Below are 27,064 nucleotides of genomic sequence, written 5' to 3'. Positions count from 1 at the left end.
CTGTCATCAAATGAAAAAATTAATTTGAAGACTTTTCTATGCAATAAAGTATTCCAGAACAGAAAAAAATAGGTAAGGTTGTAAGAATAAAGGACCTGTGTTTTAGAATATGTCCAGTGCGTGGAGGTATTCAGGAACAACTTCACTAAAATTCAGGCTTGCCTGGAATTGGTACTGATCTTTAGGTTTAGGTAAGCCCAAACCATCAGGGCCTCGAGATTCTGAGTGCCTTTGTTTTTCTTGGAATTGCAAGCAATAGGCAGCATTAAAGCTGGAGGAGGGATGCACCTTCATTAAATCTGTGGACAACACCAAGTTGTTCAATCAATCTGCTTCAGGACAGGATGGCCATTCAGAGGGGACCTAACAAGACAAGAATGGGCAAACAGGGACCTCAAACAATCAAAGAAAGTCCTACACAGGGGAGTAAACCCTGTACAGGCTGGAGACTGACCAGCTGGGTAGCAGCTCTCCTAAAAAAGAAGCGTGAGTCCTGGTTAACATTCAAGCTAAAACTGAGTGGCAGCTATGACAGCAAACTGCATACTGCACTGTAACTGCTGCCTACTCTCCTGCTGATTGAGGCGACTGATTATTTCTCTTTATTCAGCGCTTGTTATTTTGCATCTGGATCCTGTGTCCTGTTTTGTGCCCCAGAAGAAAGATTTGAGAACACTGAGTGTTTAAAGAAGGGTCACCAAGATGGTCAGGCGCTGAATATTTACTTAAAGGACAGGCTGAGGGCACAGGGTTTGTTCAGCCTGGAGAACAGAAGATTTAGGGGGGACCTCATATTGCCCTTCCGGTATCTGCAAGGAGGTAACTGAGAAGATGGAGCCAGGCTCTCTACTGAGAGATTTATGGCAGAGGTACAAGAGATAATGGTCGCAGACTGACATAAGGGAGGTTCCAACTACAGATAAACAAACAAAAATTCACTGATCATGATAATTAAACTAGGAAAGAGGCCCAGAGAAGTTGTAGAATCTTTGTCCTTTGGGGGTTTTCAAAGTCTGACTGGACAAAGCCCTAAACAACACGGTCTGAATTCAGTGTTGACTCTGCTTAAAGCAGGAGGCTGGATCTCCTAAGCTTCATTTCAGCTTGTATGATTCTGTTATTCACGGATGTTTAGAAGTTCAGGAGCTTCAATTCCCCTCCTATTTTCCCAGCGGCACCAGATACTGAACTGTTTGATAAGACATTAAGATTACACTACCAAATTGAAACTACAAAAGAAATGCAAAGTATAATTTCTCCAGGACAAGAACTAGACCGTATCTACACTTACTTTCCACGAAGTGCTGCAGAGGTGCTAAATAGGAATTTATCTTAATTAAAATCAAAGTAATTTCACCGGGTGGTATGAAGCTGAAGTACCTGAGTTAACAGAGCTACAGAAAATTCAGTGCCATTTTTAAAGCCAGAAGTAGTTTTATATGTCAACTAACTGACAATGCCTTCAAAAGGACAGAAGGGTGCCATCTTAAAGGATCACTATCACCAACATCAAAAGCACTTAACAACATCTTAACTGTCTCTCATCCAAGCCTTAATTTAGCTATTTCAGGAACCAGAATGAGATCCCCGACAGCATCGTTTCCTGCTGTGGAGAGACCCCTCACGAACACAATCCAGTAATCAGCAACATTCCTGCCACATGGCAATTGTGTGCGACACGTGGACTGGTCCCTTGAGATTACATACAACCACATGCATATTAGAGAAGCCCTCAAAATTATTGAAAAAGTGCACTAAGGTCAACTGTGTTTGGATATCACAGGTGGCTTAGAAGCCTGGAGCAGCTCTGCCAGACACTGCACATACTTAGGGCCTGTCTGCCTGTGCAAGTGACGGCATCTGAAGTGCACCGACGATCTACAACATTCTTGATGAAAAGTCAAAGTTGAAATTAAACACACTTTGACCCTCGCCTCCCCCGCAACATATGCATGCCTATTTAGTTACTGTTAGCTGCTGAAGGTTTGGAAAATCTAAGGAAAGAAACAGAAAATGAGACGACTCTTAACCTGAGGGAAATTTTTCAAAGGATTAGATTTCTTAGTACTTATTTGTCATGCAGAAGACAGATGAAACAGTATTATTGCAAAATACTGTAATTTTGAAAAACACTGATTGAAATCAGAACCATGAAATATAATCTAGTTTTTACTTTACACGGTATCATTCACACAGTCATTGCAGTGAAATCCAATTATATCCCTCATATACTTTCTAAATGTTCCCATGTATGATAACAATATTTTAAAGAAACAAAATTAAAAATGAATTTTTAGGTGCAAATCTGAATCTGTATTCTGTTTTTACTCTACTCAAAGAGTGATTCATAGAAAGCAATTTTAGAATCGTAAGGTCTACAATGAAATGCAGAGATTAAAACAGTAGGTGAGCAAAACAGAAACCTCACCTATTGCTACCAAGCACGCTAAGATTCATCCATCTCACTGTACCAGTTGTGGGACTGTTTATAACAGCAGTTGTAAAACATTTCAAAAACATCAGTCTAGCAGTTCTAGCACCATACGCAACTTAGTCCGACAGTTTAAACTCAGACTAATCCGGACTTTTGGTGAAACTCAACTCTAAACAGCAGTATGGTGTAATGTAATGCAAAATGAATTGTTCGTATGCCTCAGAACATATACTTCAGTGCAGAAGACAAAAAACTAACATCTGTTTGTCAATAATATGACTCTCCTACTTCTTTTATATTTCATAATTGAGACAATTACTTTAAGCTTCATGTTTGCTGTTACTATCTTAATAGGAAAAAGACTAAAACTATTTCTTTTCTATTACTTGAAGATAGGAACAGGTGGGTATGAGGACGACACATAAAGCTATTTTTGCAGTTTTCTCACTGTATGATTTCTTTTACCTGGTTCAGGTGAAAAAACAGATTGAAAAATGGGATGAGTATCTAAAAGAAAATTTAAATGAACACATAAAATTCAGTCAGAGAAATCAAAGATTTACTAGTACTCCTTCTGTTAAATTGCACTGCATATCACCACTAATAATTACTTAAAACATTTATATAGATATTTTACTCATTCAATTCATGATTTTGTAGACTAAAATAAGAAAAATATCTTTATTTAAGTGCTTGAAAATTTGTCTTCAAACTCTTCAAATACTTGTTTTTCAACACATAGAACAGAGAATGCTTTATTGCCCTGTGAAAACAACATCTTTTTCATTTTGAAAAAGATCTTGGGTACTTGAGAAGACTTTAAAAGTAGTTGCACTCACCCCATTTGACTTGAAAAGGGCTCATTTCTTTCAGAGTCCACATTCTTCTATATGTTAGGCAATGCAGTTCTCTTGCTCTAAAGCGCATTAACAGGTCTTTGAACCAAAACTGTGGGATTAACAGATCTCAGTTTTTAAACTATGGCCAGAAACCAATGAAGCACAAACCCCACGTCCAGCCAGCTGCCCACTTCCAGGCCACCTAACACAGGCAGGGAGCCAGCTGCGAGTCAGAAAGCATTTGGAAATTGGTAGCCCACTCTTGGCCAATACCTTTTCTGGAAATGCCAGGGTTTCTCCTCCTTTCTATAACAAACACTATCCCAGGCTATACAAAGATGAGTTATCAAGAGTGGCGAGAAAGAACTAGCCACAGCAGCAGATGTCTTTTTCTCTAGGGGCTCCCTTTCTACTGTACATTGCAGTTCAGCTGCACAAACAAAAATAAATCCAGTGATTTCAGGATGCATTACACTTTCAGTGCATATGAAGGTCACCTGAATTCCATATACAGTCAAGTAGCCACTGTTGCATAAAAATAAACTAAGTAAATTACCTATACATTACACCAGTAACTTCTGATGTTCAAAGCCTGGAAGACCGCAATCCCCAACATTGATTTAGCAACACAGAAAAAAAGTAATAAAAAAAAAAAAAAGTAATCAAAACAGCAAAAGTCGTATTTTCGATGCTGGAATGTGGCTTGCAGCTGCACAGCTGCTTTGAGAAAGACAAGCAACTTAGAAATGACGACAGGAGCTTGTAGAATCTGAGATTTATCAAAATTACAGCAGCTGCCATCTCTCCCCCTCCAACTGTTATAGAGGAACAAGGAAAAATTTCAAACAGTGACCAACTGCAGCCGATAATCAATGCTGTCAGATGTACCTCTCCAGCCTAGAGAATGACACCACAAAGACCCGTGGTTTGCTGTAGGATGCACTGCTGTGTTCTACTTCAGAGCTGTTAGATTTGTAAGAGGAATAAAGCTATGACCTTTCTATTGTACAGAGAAAGGTTATAAGCATCATCAAGCCCACAAAGAAACACTCAAATGAAGGGACTGAAATAATACTGTTTGCCTCAGGAAACAAATGAAAAATCACACTGAATACTTGGCAAAATTAAAAGAAAGATTAGCCATCTCTAAGAATATCACATCTAGAGTTTCTACAACAAGCAGTTCTAGGGACTTTAAAACCAGTTTCAAGGAGGACTCAGTCTAATTTTCAGAATCTAGATGAGATCTAAATTGGCTAGCAGATTAGTCTGTAGCTATTGCAGTTGAATTTAAAGAAGTCTGAGGTGTCCTAACACCTGCCCCAATCCAAACCAGTGTAGGGGATTCTACTTCAGATCTGACTGCAATTCTTCTATTGCTATGGAAACACATTCTTTTAAAATTTTAGTAGGCCTGTATCTCCTTAAGTCACTTCTACGTATTTTGTTGGCCTTTGCTTTTGCTCCATCATCCAAAAGAAGAAAATTTATCTGAGATATTTTCAATATTTATAAAGATTAAATAATTAAATAAATTAAGACTTATGGTAAAAGATCATCCTTCAAATAATTCTCCTAGATCTGCTTGGCTTTCCAGTAGCCATCAAGCTGCGCCAAAGACATAATGAGAAATATACTGTAGACTGACAGACATCAAACGAGAGCTTATCAGAACAACTCCAAAGTCTGAGCCATTCCATGCCTCCCCACAGCATATTTTCAGAACCACAAATTCTACAGATGCGTTTTTCTGATCGCTGTGTATTTCATCCCAATGCATCACACACTATCAAGGAACTATGTTAACTGTTTTTCATTTGGTTTCATCACATGTCAGAAGAAACAAGCGGGAAGGACAGAATCAGGTCCAGTTACCACAGGCAAAGTATTTTTTGTAGGACAGTCATCTAATCTGTGATCTTTCAGATCTGAGAGCAGTAAGTTTCTTAAGGGGAAAAAAAAATAAATAATCTGGAAACCAGAATTCTCAGCTACACTCTTAACACTATAAATCCCCCCATTAAGACCCTACAGCAAAAACGGAAGAGAGATAGTGGATATATAGCATCTTCTACTTTTTCAAGAACAGACCTGCAGTCTCTCAGTTTCCCATTGATCCCCTATCATTACCTACCCATTCTTATATTATGAAGAGTAAGGCACTAAATTTATAGCTAAAGAGCAGTTGTCTCTTGACATAAGAGCACCCCAACTACTAAACAGTGAAATGTAAGCAGCCTGTTACAGCAATATAATCAGTGTAACCTGCTTATCAAAAGTCTGTGTTCTCCCCTTTGACCAGAAAGCAGTGCAGGTATCATGAACTGAGCATCCACTTGCTTCAGACAAAGGCCATGACCTGTAAATCAAACTCTACTGCAACACTATAATCCATTGCCTCTATTCTGTGTTCACAAGGAATTAATGTAAAAAAACCCTAACAAAACAATCCACAACCAACCAAACACAGTGCACACAGGAAAAACATGCATTTCTAAGAACAGAGATGCCAAGAGGAGCAGACGGAGAGAGATATATTACCAAATTTAGAGTTACTCTTTCTTACACTGATGGTATATCCCATCCTAGTTATACTTCCTTAACTGACTGGTAACTGCATGCTCTCTTTTGCAATACAGAGTGATTTTCTAGCCAGTAGGAAACTATGCTGTGGCCTGTGTTCTAGAAATTCTGACTCTTTAAAAGAGAAAATCTACACTATAAACTTGGGCTGCAGACCGTAACAAGAAGTACCTTATCAAAATAGGTACTGTTCCTTGAGCGAACAGTCTGTTCACCTATAAATTCTAAAGTATAGATCAGAGAGGTACTATGTATACAAAAAAATTCTACTTTTAATTTGTCAGTAAAGAAATAATCAATAATTCATAACGTGGTTAGAAACATGTATGGCATCCATTAGAAATTTCTGTAAGTACACAATAGTGAGTTTTGCTGTCAGCTATAACCAAGTTCTTTATGGGTCACCTTGGCTTTTAGGTTCCAATTGCTAAATATGAACTTAGTAAAAACATTTATTAATGCAAAGAAACGAACATTAGGTTCATTTATTTTAAGCTGTAACATTATTATAAAGCAGGGCAATGTAAATACTTAAAACTTTAATACTTTAAAATAAATGAATACGTAGTAATCTATTCCATGAATTGTGACCATTTCTCTCAAAACAAGTAGTGTTGTGAACAAACAAAGCTGAAATAGTTTAACAGAAACCCAATCCTCAAGATACATAGCCTTAACAAGTCTTCATATACCATTTGGAACTCAATTAATAACAATCAAAGAGACAGTAGAAATAAAGCGTAAGAGGTGTGGGCCGGTTTGACTTGTGTGTGTGTATAAAAATAACTCCCTAACTTAAACTGAAGAAGCTTATTTGAATTAATGAGATCTGGTTTCAACTTTTAACACAAACCTTGATTGCCATTTCATGCTAGGGCAGTTATGGTGCTTAGAATGCAGTGTCTTGCAATCAAGAAAGTGACTCATCAGAAACATACATAATTTTCTTGAGTGGAATTATCTACTATATAGAATCTAGGTATGCAACCTCTTCCACCAAACCCATATCTTTTTAGATAGGTAATAAGTAAGTAAACAAATAAAAGTCTCTTATGTGCAATAATTACAGGTGAGGACGTTTCATTTTTCTTTCCTGGAAAATTTCATAAAGCACAGTATTCTCCTTTGTCTTTGCAATTCTAAACTCTCAGTACCTGATCCAATCCTAGCTTAGTTAAGTAGATGGCACTTTTTTGACATGTTTTATCTTCACAGACTGGTAATAAATGTTCACTTTGTCCGTCCCCATCTGTCAAAGAGAAAAAAAAAAAAGACCGTCAGCTTTGTATTTGCAAAATCATAAGCCTTGTTTGCAAGAGATAATCAGCTGTGAATAACTTATTTTTTAAAATATGAAAAATTCATGAGATGAACTAGACCTTTTCAAAATCCTTAACCTAATCATCTAATTTGGGTCTTTTGTTTGAAGATTGTCTTTGTTGATGTATTTTCATCTTGACCCATCACACAGAGAAAGTTTTACATTTTGTTTCTTATGATAACATGATATATTTAGAAGAATAAGTGGTTATTAATTTACTCAATCCCTGTGTTTTGCTGGGAGGAAAAGTACCTTTAATACAAATCTACCATCACAAGTCTATCATAAAAACTTACTTAATTTTCTGGACTAGTTTTAAACTCTTGTGCTGTCACAGCAAGACTTTAAGAAGAGTCACGAGTTCACATGCCATATGTTCATCTATAACGTAAGATAAAAAACAACACTGGAAAGTTGACTAACACAATGGCTAATAAATTCCAGGCTTACAGAATTAGGCAAATCTGAGTAATTTACAGGTTTTCAAAAATGCTCTTCAAGTGCCTTCAATCTATGTATTTCCAAACCCTTCAGTAGAATAATGACTGTTTAACGTTTAAGCAAGCAATGCCTATTTGCATGTAAAATTCTGTCACACAGAGCATATAAGGAAAAAAAAAAAAATCTATTTACTGCTCATTATCTGCTCCAGGAGAAATGCCTATGTTCACATTTTCACCCTGCAGTCCTGCCTAACATATTCAGAAATACACTGCCCTCCTACAAGAGGTGCGCCACCACAAGTTACCTCGTATGGCCTGAGCAGGAAGAACAGGGCAGTTGAATGTAAGCAGTCAAAACGCAGCAGCTACAATTGCTGCATTAACAGCTACTGCTGCAAGTCCTGATCATAGCCAAATTTGACTTGCTAGGGAGATGGTATGCCCCAGACCAGGAAAATTTCAGGGAATCTGCTTTTCCAGGCTAGGAAATCAAAGCTCATACTGTAATAAAAATTAAAATCATCTTTTCAAATTCCCCCTTAGCCCATACAGTTCTGAGGAGCTTGGTATTAATGTTTTAAGTGGATTTCATAAAGTTGCTTGATAAAATCTCCTTAGTTAACATACAAAAACTAGATTATCTGCCAAAGCCACCAACTCCCTTATTCACTTCCCAACTTTCACGCACCAGTACAGGCTTGGGGTGGACCTGCTGGAGAGCAGCTCTGCGGAGAGGGACCTGGGTGTCCTGGTGGACGACAGGTTAACCATGAGCCAGCAGTGTGCCCTGGCTGCCAAGAAAGCCAATGGGATCCTGGGGTGCATCAAGAAGAGTGTGGCCAGCAGGAGGAGGGAGGTTCTCCTTCCCCTCTACACTGCCCTGGTGAGGCCTCATCTGGAGTGCTGTGTCCAGTTCTGGGCTCCCCACTTCAAGAAAGATGAAGAGCTACTGGAGAGAGTCCAGCGGAGGGCTACGAGGATGATGAGGGGACTGGAACATCTCGCCTACGAGGAGAGGCTGAGGGAGCTGGGCTTGTTCAGCCTGAAGAAGAGAAGGCTGCGAGGGGACCTAATAAATGCTTATAAATATCTGAAGGGTGGGTTTCAGGAGGATGGGGCCAAGCTCTTTCCAGTGGTGCCCAGTGACAGGACAACGGGCAATGGGCACAAACTGAGGCACAGGAAGTTCCTTCCGTCTGAACATGAGGAAGAACTTCTTCCCTCAGAGGGTGACGGAGCACTGGCCCAGGCTGCCCAGGGAGGTTGTGGAGTCTCCTTCTCTAGAGATATTCAAGACCCGCCTGGACAAGGTCCTGTGCAGCCTGCTGTAGGTGACCCTGCTTCGGCAGGAGGGTTGGACTAGATGACCCACAGAGGTCCCTTCCAACCCCTACTATTCTGTGATTCTGTGATTCTGTAATAAACTACTGACCACAGTCCAAACGTTCCATCATACTTTACCTGTGCTGTAAAAAATGCTTTCTCAGCCTGCCAAATTATATTTCTATGAAGCTGAACCTCCTTTTACTATATATACGTATCTATCTCTGCGCATAGTTAAGTTTTCTAGGTCCCTCCCTTATTACATAAGGAAGCTGAGAGATGGAAAGTAGGATTATGAGGGGGAGGAGGAGTGATGAAAATATCAGCCTTCCCCAAATATCTCCAAGTGATAAAGCCAGTCACCTTTAGTGGCTTCCTACATCCCATCTGCCTCACGCATTATTTTACCTCACCACCAAACCCCTCCCAAACTATCACGGCAGCTCTGTTATCAAGGATAGACAATTTAGGATGCTGAGTAGCCCAGGTGGCAGAAATCCAGTAAGTTTGGATCCAATGAGATGGGAAAGGAAATTACCACTGAATAGAAAACTAACATAGCAGCTATTGCATTTGACCAGTCTGAAATCAGCGCCAACTTCTGAAGCTGTTTGCTTTCCTTCTGCATCATTCAAGAACAACAGCTAAAACATGTTACTCACTTTAGTTTTTGCTTACATGAACTAGAATAAAATATAAACTTAAAATCTGAGAAACTGTTTAATTTGCAAATTATAAACTATGGAAATATAAGCCCTAATCTTCTAATGACATTTCTACAAAAGTTACAGTCTAAAGTCATTTTAGAAGACTTTCAATAACGCATGAGGACAATGAGTCTTCAAATACTAACTTCTTTTCTGGCTCTTTGTTAGTTAGACAGGCACAAGGACAAGGATGTTCTCATTTTAAATTATGCTGTGGAGCAGAGGAGAATATAAAATGTTTGATTCTACTTAAATTGCAAACATTCATCTTGTTATGCTGATAACTCAGTTTGATACTCTTGTTCTGGATTGGATTGCTAGCACTTTGCAGACATGAGCAAAATGTTGGAAAGAAGGCTTCGTGTCCATGGCTTTCCGTTGAAATACAGTGAACAGGCAGTTACAAGTTATGAGTCTCACATGATTCCTAGATGGCATACGACTGCTAATTTTGTCTTTACATATTTTGACATAAGTACAGATTTGCAGCTGATGAGTATGTGGGACTGTTCTTTTTCTGGCCTCTTCCATTGCCTATAAAACTTCATCTTTATTAACCTTGTGATTCTTTAGTATCACAGTCAAGCCAGAATCACGTGCCGAGAACATGCTAGCTGATAGCTGAGTTTTTATTTGTATGTCAAACGTGGTTTAAGTCGAGCATTACTAGCAAAGGGCATTTGGAGTTTAGTGAATATTTAGCCACACCTAGCACTACAAATTACACTGAAATTGCAAGAAAGGATGACCTTGAGATTTCCAGCAATCTGAACTGAGACTGCTTAAAATCCAAACAGTAACAGATAGACTAGTAGGCCCTAGGAGTCGAGTGAAGACTACAGAGGATCTCCAGAAATAGATTTCCTAGGTAGACCTAGGCTGAAGTACTTCATTAAAGACATGTTACACAAGGTGTTTTTTTAAAACCTGAAACTAGTGCAGCTTATTTCAGCTGGTCTGATGGGTTCATCTGGTCATTGTCACTAATGCATGTTTTGTCACCTAGGAATAGCTAATTGCGCTAGAGCAAATGTGCTAATGATACTAATTTTTAATATGTCTTCCTCCTCCTTTATGATGGAATTTAAATTCAAGATTAGAGTTTAAAATTGAAGGATGTTTATTTAAATTGAGATTGAAACCATGCATGAAGAGAAGAGTTAGCATTGTGGGTCCAAGGTAAATTTGTTGTTAGTGAGATTGAGCTCTTCTGTGAGCAACTGCTGGAAGTTTTTGGTGTGGTCTTCAAGATCAGCAGAGTTCTGCCAAAGGTCTGTATTTCAGCAGGTGCTTCCAAAGTGGGAATCACATAAGGATTAAGAGTAAATTATTTTCTTTCAAAACTGGAAAAGCTGCTCTATCAATTTCTTGGTTTCACACATTGCCTTTGAAAAAGCTTCAGAAGTACAGAAAACACTACATTTCTAGTTATTACAGATCAGGACAGTGTAAAATGGCAATGGATAGTGAAACAGATTCTGCTTTAGCTTTGTGCTTAGGGCTGGTTTTTGGGGAAGTTTTTTTTCTTCTTAGGCTTTTTGAACAAAGATTCATGCAAGATTTGCATTTAAATTAATTATCCTACAGCTTTAGCCAATAGTCCAGGTGGGATTTATCTTACTTCTTTTTATAAACGAATTGCTGCAGTTGATTTGTAAAATATGTGTTACTATTTTTGACAATCTCCGATTTTTCTTCAGAAAATTGCTTTTGATCAAATAACCTCAACAGAAAAGATGAATCTGTACATCATAAGATGTGCCTTAGAAATAAAAACTGGAGAAGAAATAAGAGATAATAGTATGATACAGATGAAGAATGTTGGGCTTTCCTCCTTTTGACTGCTACTTTTCTGTAATATGGTATTTAACTAATTGTGGGTTTTCTTAAACTACTCTGCTGTGACTCAGAAGATATTCTTGTTTCATACACTTCTGAGGAGGAAGGAGATGGAAGTGCTTTTAGACAGCTCAGCATCCTCAATCACCTCACCATGTAGTCACCTTCAGCTGAACCTCACAACCTATATCACTTCAAAATAAAAGTGTCACACTGTAAAGCCATAGTTTTATAGAGCCATATAAAATGGATTTTATTAAAAAATATTAATTCTAAAATACTGATTTAAGCAATTGAAAATTTACAAAACCACACATTCCTAGCTTAAAATTTAGTTTGAGACATCTATGCTTAACACAAATGTAATCATACTAATTTATTGGACTAATACTTTCACATCTCATTTCTTTGTTATCTTTAAATTCAGCTGAGCACAGTGTAAAAAAAAAAACAAAAGAAACCCCCCCCAAACCCCCCAAAAAAACCTCAAATCCCCCCAAAACCTCAAAAAAAGAATCAACCAGTCTAGTAACACAGATTGTGCACCTCAGAGAGATTGAGAAAAATTACTTGCAGCTGAAGCTTTAACATTGATTGTGAATGTTTACACCTGCAAAAAACATAGTTCAGATCTTTTCAGTCTATTCTAAAAGTAAATTTGAGCAGGAGAAAGCAGAAAATACCTTCTAAAAATCTGATTAACAACATCATAACATTATGAAAAAGTGTTATATGTTCATAAGCACACATTTTAAAATTAATGCACAAATAGCAATTGGTGTCTCAGTGGTTACTCAGAGATTCAGCGAGGTCCCAGTATTTCACTGACTTGCACATTAACATGTAGCTATTGTGCTGTCTGCTAATTTGTAATAGTGACACTAGAGTGTTTGGGTTTCGGCTGCCACCGGCAACAAAAGCGCCACGTGGCCGCCCCTCCCCCCGCCGGCGTGCGGAGGAGAATGGAAAGAAAAAGGCAGAAACTGGTGGGTCGGGATAAGGGCAGTTTAACAGAACAGCAAACAGAGGGAAACAGGAACAACAACGATACAAATAAGGAGAAAACACAACGAACCCTAACGACCCAGACAGCCGCTCTCCCGAAACAGGACCCACGCTGCACCCCCCCCAAGCCGCGAGAGCGTTCCCCCCGCGCCGCCCCCCCCACCGGAACCCAGCGTGATGTCACATGGTATGGAATACCGGGCTCTGTTTGGCCAGGTGGGGTCAGCCCCCACCCCCTGGCTGTGCCCCTTCCTGGATTCCGGTGAAAATTAACCCTGTCCTGGCCAAACCCAGGACATTATCCACCCCTTATTCCATACCATCTACGTCATGCCCAGGTCCCCCATTGCCCAGTTGATCACGACCACTTCTCCTGTCTCCAGATATCATTCCCTTAGTCTATGGATCATCACTCTAAAGTGTCCGTTGAGTTCATTTAATCCATGACTTCAGGCTCCATCTGTCATAATGGTCTTCCGTGGCAGGAGAGGTGATGTGTGGTGGTGGGCGGTCACTTGCTGCATCCGGAGCTCACGGCTGATGTATCTGGTGCGGCCCGTGCCCACAGTCTGCAGGAGATGTTGATCTTGATGAAGTTCACACAGAATCACACAGAATAGTAGGGGTTGGAAGGGACCTCTGTGGGTCATCTAGTCCAACCCCCCTGCCCAAGCAGTGTCACTTACAGTAGGCAAGTTGCTGGATGCCAGTTGTTGAAAACCAGGTCCAGTTCCATCATCGCTGTGCTCTGCTAGGTTTTCATCAAAAAGTTCATCCTTCTTTAATCTGGACAATTCTTACTATGCTACTACTGGTACAAAATATAACAATTATAACAGTGATAACAGACAGTGACAGGGTTATTTAACAACTAACTTTATGCAATTTATTTATGGACTATTCTCGCCCAAAATCAAATCCCCATGAGGTACACATTGGACTTCCCCATCCTTCCGCATTACCCACCAGGTACACCCAGGTCCTTGAGCAAAAGCAATCCCGTGGACGGGCTTGCCTTTGCCCGAGGCAGGACTAACCCAAACTGTCTTCCCTAACATGTTCCGCATGTGCACTACAGGAACTTTATCCCCTTCCACGGGGCGCTGAGGTTTTGACTGGGCAGGACCAGCCCGGTTGGTGGACCCTCTGGTGTTAACCAACCAGGTGGCCTTTGCTAAATGGGTATCCCAATTTTGAAAGTCCTACCCCCCATTGCCCTCAAAGTGGTTTTTAGCAGCCCATTGTAACGTTCGATCTTTCCAGAGGCTGGTGCATGGTAGGGGATGTGATACACCCACTCAATACCGTGTTCTTTGGCCCAGGTGTCTATGAGGCTGTTGCGAAAGTGAGTCCCGTTGTCCGACTCGATTCTTTCGGGAGTGCCATGTCGCCACAGGACTTGTTTTTCCAGGCCCAGGATGGTATTCCGGGCGGTGGCATGGGGCACAGGGTAGGTTTCCAGCCATCCGGTGGTGGCCTCCACCATTGTGAGTACATAGCGCTTGCCTTGGCGGGTTTGTGGCAGTGTGATGTAGTCAATCTGCCAAGCCTCCCCATATTTATATTTTAGCCATCGTCCTCCATACCACTGAGGCTTTACCCGCTTGGCTTGCTTGATTGCAGCGCATGTTTCACATTCATGGATAACCTGTGCGATGGTATCCATGGTCAAGTCCACCCCTCGGTCACGAGCCCATCGGTATGTCGCGTCTCTTCCTTGGTGGCCCGAGGTGTCATGGGCCCACCGAGCTATAAACAGTTCACCCTTATGTTGCCAGTCCAGATCCACCTGAGCCACTTCAATCTTAGCAGCCTGATCTACCTGGTGGTTGTTTTGATGTTCCTCAGTGGCCCGACTCTTAGGGACGTGGGCGTCCACGTGACGGACTTTTACAGCCAACTGCTCTAGCCGGGCAGCAATATCTTGCCACAATGGGGCAGCCCAGATAGGTTTGCCTCTGCGCTGCCAGTTGTTCTTCTTCCATTGCTGCAGCCACCCCCACAAGGCATTGGCCACCATCCAAGAGTCAGTGTAAAGATAGAGCACTGGCCACTTCTCTTGACTGGCAATGTCTAAAGCCAGCTGGATGGCTTTCACCTCTGCAAACTGGCTGGACTCACCTTCTCCCTCGGCAGTTTCTGCGACTTGTCGTGTAGGGCTCCATACAGCAGCCTTCCACCTCCGCTGCTTCCCCACAATGCGACAGGACCCATCCGTGAACAGGGCATACTGTTTCTTATCTTCTGGCAGCTGGTTATACAGTGGGGCCTCTTCAGCACGTGTCACCTCCTCCTCTGGCGATGCTCCAAAATCTTTGCCTTCTGGCCAGTCCATGATTACCTCCAGAATTCCTGGGCGACTGGGGTTTCCCATTCGGGCGCGCTGGGTGATCAGAGCGACCCACTTACTCCACGTAGCATCGGTGGCATGATGCGTAGAGGGGACCCTCTCTTTGAACATCCAGCCCAGGACCGGCAATCGTGGAGCTAGGAGGAGCTGTGCTTCAGTGCCGACCACTTCTGAAGCAGCTCGAACGCCTTCATATGCTGCCAGAATCTCTTTTTCAGTGGGAGTATAGCGGGGCCTCGGATCCTTTGTATCCCCGGCTCCAGAACCCCATGGGTCGACCTCGAGTCTCCCCTGGTGCTTTCTGCCAGAGACTCCAGGTTGGGCCGTTCTCCCCGGCTGCGGTGTAGAGCACGTTTTTAACATCTTGCCCTGACCGGACTGGACCAAGGGCTACGGCATGAACTATCTCCCGTTTAATTTGTTCCAATGCCGGTCGTTGCTCAGGGCCCCATTCAAAATCATTCTTCTTCCGGGTCACGTGGTACAGAGGACTTACAATCTGGCTGTAATTTGGGATGTGCATCCTCCAAAAACCCACAACACCCAGGAAGGCCTGTGCTTCCTTTTTGCTGGTTGGTGGAGACATAGCTGCTATTTTGTTGATGACATCCATTGGGATTTGATGGCACCCATCCTGCCATTTTATTCCCAAAAACTGGATCTCTTGCGCAGGTCCCTTGACTTTACTTTGCTTAATGGCGAAACCGGCTCTCAGAAGGATCTGAACTATTTTCTCCCCTTTCTCAAAAACTTCCTCCGCTGTGTCACCCCATATAATGGGGCTTTCACAGAAGGATCTGAACTATTTTCTCCCCTTTCTCAAAAACCTCCTCCGCTGTGTCACCCCATATAATGGGGCTTTCAGAAGGATCTGAACTATTTTCTCCCCTTTCTCAAAAACCTCCTCCGCTGTGTCACCCCATATAATGATGTCGTCGATGTACTGCAGATGTTCTGGAGCTTCACCCTTTTCCAGTGCAGTCTGGATTAGTCCATGGCAAATGGTGGGACTGTGTTTCCACCCCTGGGGCAGTCGATTCCAGGTGTACTGGATGCCCCTCCAGGTGAAAGCAAACTGTGGCCTGCACTCTGCTGCCAAAGGGATGGAGAAGAATGCATTAGTGATGTCAATTGTAGCACACCACTTGGCTGCCTTTGACTCCAGCTGATATTGAAGTTCTAGCATGTCTGGCACGGCAGCACTCAGTGGTGGTGTGACTTCATTCAGGCCACGGTAGTCTATTGTCAGTCTCCACTCTCCAGTAGATTTTCTCACTGGCCATATGGGACTATTAAAGGGTGAGCGAGTTTTGCTGATCACTCCTTGACTCTCCAGCTGGCGGATCAGCTGATGAATGGGGACAAGGGAGTCTCGGTTGGTACGATACTGTCGCCGGTGCACCGTTGTGGTCGTGATTGGCACCTGTTGTTCTTCAACCCTCAGCAACCCCACAACGGAAGGATCCTCCGAGAGACCAGGCAAAATGGACAGCTGTTTAATTTCTTCTGTCTCCACAGCAGCTATGCCAAAAGCCCACCGATACCCCTTTGGGTCCTTGAAATAGCCTCTCCTAAGATAGTCTATCCCAAGGATGCACGGAGCCTCGGGGCCAGTTACAATGGGGTGCTTCTGCCAGTCCTGCCCAGTGAGGCTCACTTCAGCCTCCAGTACGCTCAGCTCTTGGGACCCGCCTGTCACTCCCGAAATGCAAATGGACTCTGACCCTTTGAACTCTGATGGCATTAAAGTACACTGTGCACCAGTGTCCACTAGAGCTTTATACTCTTGTGGATCTGACGTGCCAGGCCACCGAATCCACACCGTCCAATAGACACGGTTGTCCCTTTCCTCCACCTGGCTGGAGGCAGGGCCCCTCTAATCCTGGTCAGAAAATTTGCTGCTCACCTGCTGTAAAAATGACTTGGAGGTCCCCTCCAGAGGATGGGAATCAAGGTCAAACTGTCTACCTGGTCTGGAGAGCTGGCTTCTGGAAACTGGAGCGGCATTTTTCCTAACAGAATCCCCTTTTGTGATTGTTTTACCTCGCAACTCACGGACTCGTGCCTCTAGACTTGAGGTGGGTTTTCCATCCCACTTCCTCATGTCCTCTCCGTGGTCACGCAAGTAGAACCAGAGGGTGCCCCGGGGTGTATAGCCTCTGTATTCCCTCTCCTGAGCAGAGAAACGCCTGCCCCTAATAGCTGAGACGCGGGCCCGCACAGGTGGGGAGTAGGACATATCCTCTTTGAATTGCTAGAACTGTCAGGACAATTTATTCACAGCTGAGACAAGGGAGGAAGAGAGACTTTCCTCATATTGCTGGAGTCTGACAGCCACCTCATCCACTGTTGATGCCTCCTTACCTTTCCAGTTTACAACTGCCAGTGAGTTGGCATGTGAGGAGGGTGCGCTCCGCACAAACTTCCTCCACATGGATTGTGAGCACTGGAGTTCATCTGGGTCTGTGGGTACCTGCTCATCGTCTGTGTCACAGTAAACCAGCTCCCGCACAGCTAATTCCCTCAAGTACTGAATACCCCTTTCCATATTGGTCCACTTGCCAGGATAGCATACAAAATCGTCACTGAAGGGGTATCTCTCCCTTACGCCTGACAGAAGTCTCCTCCAGAGGCTGAGGACTTGTTCCTTTTTCCCAATGGCCTTGTCAATGCCCCCGTCCCTGGCCAGGGATCCCAGCTGCTTGGCTTCCTTGCCCTCTAATTCCAAGCTGCTGGCCCCGTTATCCCAGCACTGCAGCAGCCAGGTGGCAATGTGCTCTCCTGGGTGGTGGCTGAAGTCTTTCCGCATGTCTCGCAGCTCCCCCAGGGACAGGGACCGGGTGATGATCTCTGTCTCCATCTCCCGTGATGACCCTGGCTCATCATCATCCCTCCTGGAGCGATCTGCTCTCTTTGCGTCTTTCTTTAGTTTTACAGGGGCGACTGCTACTGGCACAGGTTGGTCATTGGGCTCAGCCGCGATGCGTGCAGCTAGAACTGGGGCTGGAGCAGCTGCTGTGCCTGCCAGGGAAACCGAGGCAGACCCTTCAGCTGTGGCAGCGGCGGTGCCAGTCGGGGGGGCTGTGACTGCCTGCTGGGCTGGAGGGGCTGCAGGGCCGGCTGGGGGGGCAGCGCCAGTTGCAGCGCCTGCCGCTTCGCTTCCCCCCCTTTCCCCTTTAAGGCACTGAACAGTGTTGAACATGGCTCGGTAGGCATGGGCCAGACCCCAGCACATTGTGGTGATCTGTGTCTCTCTGGAGTTCCCAGGGTGGCAGCACACTTTTTTCAGATGTTTTACCAGATTGTCCGGATTCTGTATTTGTTCAGGGGTGAGTTTAAAACACACCGCAGGTGCCCACTGCTCTAGACATCTGCCCATGCTGTCCCACACACCCAGCCACTCACAGCTATCCAGCCCCGGGACAGGTCTCTGCAGGATGTTCTTAACGACTTGCTTAACCCTAAACAAAACCCAGAACCCGTTCAGGAGGCATAACAAAAGGAGAGTGCTGCCCTGGTACTCGAAATTCTCAAAAGCAGTTAGGACCAGCCTGAGGAAGAGAGGGGGGGCGAAAGAGTGGGGGAAGGTATCCCCTTCGGTTTTCCCCACAGACTGGGTTTGATTATTAACAAAATCTAAGACATAGGATCCGAGGTACGGAAATGACCGCAGTGCCGCATGCAAATACAAGACTAATTTCATGCACAGTGATGTTATCATACCATAAGTCGATATCGTACAGTACAGCAAAATCATCATCTTAATCCTTTTTCCAGTGATGATGAACAGCATGGCAGTAAACACATACTGCAAATAAGGGTTCAAAAACCACAGCCATCTAAACAAAGTCAGCAACATTTTTACCAGCGACTATTTAACTAACACAGAAAAATGCCTATAACAAAATTTAACAAAATCTAGGAAAGCAGTTTTAACACCCGCTGCTCAGCCCTGCCGTTATCCCCGCTCCACGTCTGGGCGCCAATTAAATGTTTGGGTTCCAGCTGCCACCAGCAACAAAAGAGCCACGTGGCCGCCCCTCCCCCCGCCGGCGTGCGGAGGAGAATGGAAAGAAAAAGGCAGAAACTGGTGGGTCGGGATAAGGGCAGTTTAACAGAACAGCAAACAGAGGGAAACAGGAACAACAACGATACAAATAAGGAGAAAACACAACAACGAACCCTAACGACCCAGACAGCCGCTCTCCCGAAACAGGACCCACGCTGCACCCCCCCCAAGCCGCGAGAGCATTCCCCCCGCGCCGCCCCCCCCCCCCCCCCCCCCCCCCCCCGGAACCCAGCGTGACAACACATGGTATGGAATACCGGGCTCTGTTTGGCCAGGTGGGGTCAGCCCCCACCCCCCGGCTGTGCCCCTTCCTGGATTCTGGTGAAAATTAACCCTGTTCTGGCCAAACCCAGGACATAGAGTTTGTGTAGTTTCAGCTCTGACAGTTAAGAAATTGCTGTAGCAGGTCTATTAGGTTTTTAGCCTGGTCAATTTGAACCAACTGGATTATCATCTCTCATTGGTATAGGGCTTTTGTGATGGGGGGGTGGGGGGGAAACTATGTCAATTCTGTCTGATAACTAACTTGTAACCTACATCTATCCACAACTAAATAGAAATGTATATATATATATAAATTAACCAGGCTGCACAGGCAAATAGGCAGCAGGCCCTACAACAGATAAAAGACAGAATATAACTGTCCACTACCAAATTAATTTTTTTTTAAAGAAAAAACTGCTAGTGAATTATAAAGTTTTCACACTTTAAGAAAAAGATATACATACATAATCAACTTCTTCCCAAACCGTGTCAGAGATATGCTTTTAAAGCAAATGTGCATATAATTTACTTAGCATGAGTAAACATAGGCAAAAAATACTCAATCTAAATCTTCAAATTCCTTTAAAAAAATGGAAAAAGGTGCCAGAAAAGTGGCATTTGTCAACTAAGTTCAAGGGTTATTAGATTCATTGCACACGCTTGTACAATGTACTTTCCAACATGGGCTTTGAAAGAAAGATGGGACCTGAGGAAATGACAATAACCGTGATCACTCAGTTCAAAACTGATTTGTAGTACAGCAAGATAAAGTTGTAGTTATGAAGAGCAAAATGCTTTTGGTGGGTGTATGGTCCAAATCTTTTTTACTTCAAACAGCTATGTAGTGTTGCTGCAGTGTAATCGTACTTCTGCTCCTTTATAAACAAAAATTGAATCAACTTTTTTGATTTGAGACAACAGACTGATTATTATAACTTACTACAGTTGTGTTAAATAAAAAGAAGTTGTTTTCTGGCAAATAGAAATAAGCTAACTATGCAGGCTAAGACAGTGAGAACAACCTAGCTTTCATAATTCTGAACCTGATACTACATAAGAGCAAGACACTTCATATACCATAAAGTCCTCCTGCTTTGAGAACCCACTGTTCTCATTTGAGAATACATATTCCAAACTAGCTGTGGTCCCTGTATCCCTGTATTATTAGACTGTGTCTGTCAGTGCAGTTTTTCCAGTTCCCTTCAAAAAGACGAGAAACGTCCTCAACGTAGTACAAAAAAAGCCAAGAAGTTGTTCTCTGCTGTTGATTTAAAGTCCAAATAAATATAAGACATCTCTTGTTTAATACAACACATCCTAATGAAGCTTTATATGCTCTTTATTTCACCATACATACAGCTTGCTCACATCTCTCCCTCTTGGCTTTGCACAGTTCTCATTCTCCTTTGTCATGGTCCTTTCATTTAAAGTTCTAAAGAATAGTAAGAAAATAAGGAGGAAAAAGCCCTTTTATGGTAGTGCTCAAAACAATACCCTTCTGGGGCAGGCAAGACAACTACAACCAGTACAACTGAGTTTGATATTCAAACAAAATAAAGGTTTGTTTGAAAGCTGATTATCTTAAATTTATCTTCTGAAGTAATAAAATGATTAGAATTCTTTTGTCACTCTGCCTTTAGGTGTTCAACAAGATGGTCATGACAGAGACAATTATCATAAATTGCACATTATTAAAAGAATTAGTCAGCTGCTTTTAGAAAATGTGAATCACAACTTCAAAAAAACAGATGAAAAGAGCTTTTACAGATGATTCAAAGTTCTGTCGACATTAAAGAAACCCTTATAATACTCTCCTTCACACTGAATCAGTTCTGACTTTAAGTCTGTCTCTGTCCTTCCAAAGAATCCGTATTCACACATCCACTGCAAGAAAAGCATTTAAACACAACGTGCCAGCGAACTGCACAAAGGGACTTCCAGGCTGCATCTGATCCACCAGTGCAGTCTTCTCTCAAATGGAAAGAGTGTCTCAAATGTACTAACTGGAATCCAAGCAGGAAAAAGAAACTAGCTTAAATAGAAAATGAGAACCCTCCTGGACACTAAACAAGAAGTAGCACTGAAATTCATTGTAGCTTATGCTGAAAACTACTAGTTCCAACTATCTTATATTGTTATAACAGAAACTACAAAGCCTGACTGTACAGCTTGGAACCTAATGCTACACATTTAGAAAGCTCACATAGCATTAAACCTTTACATGCTAACAAACGAAGAGGGTAACACTAATTAAAGTCACTTGTGTGACTAAATTTTGAGTTCAGACTTCTTGTTACATTAACCATGAAGACTGTCAAAGAAAATTAAAATCATGAGGAGATAAAGTTGTTCAACAAAGAATGAATAAGCAAGTAGCACAAGTACCACTCCTCTAATTTTATTACTGGAAAGAAAGTAATTCTTAACATACAAGCCCCTTTGACAAAGATTAATATAAAGCAACATCAATTTTTTTTTTCCAGGACATGTAAGTATTTGTCAGCAACATGTGAAAGAACTTGGCAAAATATGGGAAACAGACCCCCCCCCCCCCCCCCCGCCATGGACACTGCTTGGAATTACATTTAAAACTAAGTGTACTAAAATATCTTACTGTATCCAAGTCATAATAAAGACTTGGAGAGAAAAATAACAGAATTAGTGTTTATGTTTTGGAGGGAGTCAAGAACGCATATAAAGTTAAAGTTAGATTACTGAGTAGCACATGTCATCTAAGGCTGTAACTCCAGGCAGTCTAGGCCACCACACAGCGCTCTCACAGGTACCAGGACATGCCAAAATGCTCTGAAATATTTTGCTCTTGCAAAATTAGACAATTTAATCCCAACTGTATCTTTATTATATTATTATTTACCCTGTGCAGATTCAGGGAAAACAAGAACTGTATCAGAAAAAAAAAAATCTACTTAACGTCTGCCCTATTCTCAGATCCATACCATGACTGCAAAAATGAATGATGAAGTTACTAAGGCAGTCAGATGGGGTGCAATCTGTAGAGCAACATGATCTATTTATAACAAACATGAAGTTTCACTTTCGTTTGTTTGGTTGTTTTTTTTGTGTGGTTTGTTTGGTTGTTTTTTTAAAGTAACTGCAAAGGAGTAACACTTATAGCTATGGCCTTAAACCTCAATACAGGATCTTTTTCTAGAAAGGACTGTCCAAAACTGTAGAAATTTAAAAGATAGGACTAATATTAAAATGAAAAGGTATCACTGAACAGCATTGCTGGTTACCAATTAACAAGACAAGCTTAGCTTCTAAATACACTTTCATGGACTGAAACACAAGTGGCAATTAACTTGGTATGTATGCACTGCTGTTTCAGATGGACTGAAGTGCATGTGTTACTAAAACAACTTCTTCCTTACCTAAAGTCACTTAGAATTCTTTATTATCAGCAGCTTTTGTATCTTTTTCATGCAAACCGATCACAGAGAAAACAGTTTTCTACATATGCAGAGCGTTTCAAACACAGAGGTGTTGTCTTCCGGCATCTAAAGGTTCTCAGAGAATCCTTTTGCTGACTACAAGAGCACTAGTATATTTTCATAATACAGTGCTCGAAAGACAATTGCTTTATAAAGGGGTTATTTCCTGAAATGCACCATTAAAATTTTCCTTTGTTACATAACCACTACATATGAGGATACAACATTCTGAACAAAAAGAAACTCAGATGATAAAACAAAGTTGATATACAAAACTAAAAGCTACAAAATTGAAATGCCACTGCAGGCAGAAAAGCAGTGCATTTAAGATATGATCAGCTGCAGGATAATCAAAGTCCACTTCAAACATTTTTCACCAAAATGCATTTTGCATGGTGCAATGAATGGCTTAAAAAAAACCCAAAGGTTAGGCACTCTGTTATCCTGTTTAAACATAATCAACTGGCAGTAATAAGCTATCATTTCCTATGAGAAAAATGATAATTTCTACCATATGTCATACAAGTAGTTAACATACACTAAACAGTTCAATGACTTGGTAGGGAGAACAACAGAGAAGATTGTCTTAGGACTATTAGTTGGATAACTGGATTTTAAGTATGAGAAAAATTTGAGTTCAGGTCCCTAAAAGACTTCGAACTTAAACAATTCCTAGCCATGCTTTGCCAAAAAGCAAGCAAGTTTGCATAGTAGGAGTAAACACAGACTTCATAAATTAGGGAACAGCACAAAGATAAAGACTCCATAGCAGCCAAGAAAACAAATGGTGAGTAAAAGATAAAGAACTGAGGTGGTGTCGGCTAAATCTTACCTTGAGAAAGTAAAGAGTTGTGTTGTATTTACTTACGAGGACACTATCAACAGTATGAGCTAGTTTGATTTCGAAAAAGCTATTTTTCATTCTCTTTACATACAGACCACAACAAATTTCTTTGCCTAAACCAAGCAAAATGAATGACTGATTAATCTAACTTTTACATTCTTAGGTCACGTATCACAAAGGATGCTTTATCAATCTCCACTATCCAACTCAACCAATCATAGCTGAAGAGCAGTTATAACATTAATTCCTTATAAAAATGAATCAATAGACTGTATAAAGAACACAATATTCGACACTAATTGCTTCTGGGTCACTACTTTTAAAGACATCTTTCATTAATCTTCAAAGTAACAATAAAATAGCAGGTTCGTCTGTGCAAAATATAGTCCACATTCATCTCGTCACTAAAAAAAATAATTTTGAGCATCCCACTGAAATCCTTAAATTTATTTAACAAATACAAAACTTTCTGCTGTTTTAAGTGACAATTGATTAAAACTCTCTATAATTGCAATTATTATCAGGATTCTACCCAACATCTATGATTTTCTCTGAAGACAGTACAAGCAAATCTTATAAAAAACCTCTGCTAGCATATAGATAACAACGGAGGATTAATCATTTTTGCTATAGCAACCACTGCTCTGCAATTACCATAGTGACATGAGATGAATAGAAAAAGTAATAATGGAGAACTCTTCCTTGTTTGGAGCAATGTGTCAGCCAAGTAAGTGCAGAATTCTCTAGTGCCCAGCTCTGCTCACCTTAATCAACCAAAATGCCATTTGTAGTAAATATGTCACAAAGCATTTCTGATTTATTTTTAAAAGGGTAATGCAAATTTGTCAGTTGTTCACTGTTCTTTAGTCAAGTTAATGTACAAATCATTGCTATCATGTAACAGAGGGGAATGCTACTTATTTTTGAGGTTCCAATTTAGACGTAAAGTCTAAGGCCTACTATATTACCATAGATATATTGATACATATACACCTGCTTTCACATATTTTTCCCTTCAGATACACACACATAAATGTAGTAGACCTTACAGATACATATATAAATATAGACAAACATACATTTGCATATCTTTTTCATGAAAAAATGTGTATTGAGTACTTCAGGAACACTTGGTGCTAAGACTACACTAACATTTGTGACAGTTTCTCATGAGTCACCTAATTGTTGTTTTTTCCAGCTCCACTTCGCTAAATAATTTCTACTTGATAGCTATTGTTTAACCTGCTTAGTTTAGGAAAGGAAACCTTACCCAAAATTAGTTGCCTTTAGAGATTCTCAGTCAGGATCTTATTCACTCCCTCCTTTTATCTTATGACAGGTAAATACTTATGGCTGGAAAGGGTACTTAAAAAAATCCCACACATCTGGAGGCAGGAAATAATGTTAGATAAAGTCACCTTTTGAAACAAAACATGCTTTGCTAAGATGTAGGTGATCAATAAATCTGAATCTCAGACTGCAGAAGTGCAAGGGTGTACCAATAGAAGGGTGGGTGTAAACGAGCGGGTAGCAGCACAAGTGCCAAACTCCCAAGCTCATGGCTGGACCTCACATTGTTCTGGAGTCAAATATGCACAAGGTTAAGTAAATGAGAAGTGGCAGAGCATGAAAGCACAGAGAAATATGGAATCCTTTGAGACCTTTAGCGAATGGCAAGGCTGGCACATCAGCTATGAGGTACAGAAAATGCCAAGAGAGGGGAAGAAAAGAGAGACAGGCAACACAGAAATAAGGTAACAGGCTTGTGACTGTATATTGAACATGTTTCCAGTCACAGCAGCTGTATCCCCATTTCAACAGGGAAGCTGCTTGCAGCATGCATAGAGCAAAGCAAGAGGCTATGGTATGTTATGCTTGGTGTATCACACATAGTTTGGCAAAAGCTACTTAGGTAGGAAGTAGTGCAATCTTCTAATGCATCTCACTTCACATTTTCATTGTGCTATTTTGATTTGTTGTGCAATGAAACTTCTTTCAGGCCCCATTACAGATAACCAAATTACTATTTCAAACTGCACATCATCATACCTTAATTTCCTTTGACTTACGACAATCATTATTTCATCATTTTTGAAACAGGAAAAACTGAAAAAAGGAGATGTTCAAATCTGACAAACCATTTCTAGTAAGGCATTTTCTTTAACTTCAGCTCACTACAAGCGCAATCTGTATGATAACTGCCTACCTTTGGAAGTATCTAAACCTGTACAGACACAGCACAGTGGGTAAATGTAGTTACTCTGGTACAGTGTTATTCCAGTAGTGTCAGATTTTGCCGCTTTATTGTTAGACTGGTGCAGAACAAAAAATACTGGAATGAAAATGAACATGAGCAGAACTCAACTAAGATCCTCCTTTGCATTAAAAGGTTTTTTCCTCCTACCAATTACTGTATAGCCACACTTGCACAGAACTATTTAGCTGTAGGTAGGATTTTTTTTTTGATGGTGGTTGGGTATTATTCAACTTCCCTCAGACTGCATGTCATAAAGCACATGGAATTTAGAATTATAACCCTTCATTACTCATACACATTTTTTTAGTACCATATTCACTTCGATATTCTCTAAAACTTTGTTCAATAAAAACATAACTATTTGTTGTTTTGATTATTTGAAATTAGTGCTGGGAAGATGAAGAAAAAAATTGATGCACTACTCAATTTCCTACCGATTGTTATAACAGAAGAAAGACTGAAGTCGTAATAGTACTCAAATAGTAAATTTGACATCATAAGTATTTCCATAGTTATCCGAATAAACTTTGTTCCTCTATCAAGACACACACACACATTTATAGCAGTCCTTTCACTCGCTTAGGAAAATTAATGGGCAGAAAGACCATTCAACTATTTCCCACTCTTCACCCTGGATGACCTTGAGTAATGTGGAGTGAAGATAAAAGACGACAGTGTGTAGGTAGCTGTTCAGGAAGAAGAAGCAAGACCCTCATATTGCAAGACCTGTGCTGCGTGTTCTCTCAGAGAGGAAAGGGCTGAGATCTTTCAGAATAACCACGTCCAAAGAGTCAGCTTCTGAAAAGCTATCATCTCCTCCCATAGATGATACTGATGACTCCTTGCCTCTCCATCTGCTTTGCCATACATGCTATCCCTCTGCATTTATTTGCATGCATTTCTTAAGTCCCTGAATGCATTTTCTCCCGTTACATTTATTCGTACTAGAAAGACTGCTCCACTGTTGCCTCACACCAGTGCGCTGCCTATGACTTTGATGACAATTAACAGAGCAGGGTATCAAGCAACTGGTGATGGAATTTCAACACAGCAGCCCCCGTGGCTGCGCTAGCTATACCAGCCGCTGTCTTCCGCAGCCTTGGCTGTACCAAAACATATGGTGTACCACACTGCTGTATCACTGCACATTCAATTTACTCACATTTTCAAAATTTTAACTTTAACATTTGAACAGTTCCACTTCACTTTCCAGCGTTTAGTACAATGCCATTAATTATGATAATTTTCTAGAATTATGATATATCATTTGGGCTCATTAGTTACCTAACATAGAGGAGAAATTATCCCACATAAAGATTGCTTTCCACATTCCG

At 41.4% G+C, this 27,064-nt stretch overlaps 1 protein-coding gene across 3 annotated transcripts in view; it reads right to left on the bottom strand.

Annotated features, from left to right (window-relative positions):
- The window catches only part of ITFG1 (integrin alpha FG-GAP repeat containing 1), a 97,641-nt gene that overhangs the window by 37,556 nt on the left and 33,021 nt on the right, over positions 1 to 27,064 (bottom strand). For all 3 annotated transcript variants that reach the window (XM_075434204.1, XM_075434206.1, XM_075434205.1), the window contains one exon: positions 7,011 to 7,105. In XM_075434204.1, the coding sequence (XP_075290319.1) occupies positions 7,011 to 7,105 (95 nt within the window). The remainder of the gene's footprint in view (positions 1 to 7,010; positions 7,106 to 27,064) is intronic.

This window comes from Opisthocomus hoazin, chromosome 12 (genome assembly GCF_030867145.1).
Source record: "Opisthocomus hoazin isolate bOpiHoa1 chromosome 12, bOpiHoa1.hap1, whole genome shotgun sequence".
NCBI classification, from domain to species: Eukaryota; Metazoa; Chordata; class Aves; order Opisthocomiformes; family Opisthocomidae; genus Opisthocomus; species Opisthocomus hoazin.
Note: the sequence above shows the minus strand (reverse complement) of the source record. Positions and strands in the feature narration are given on the sequence as shown.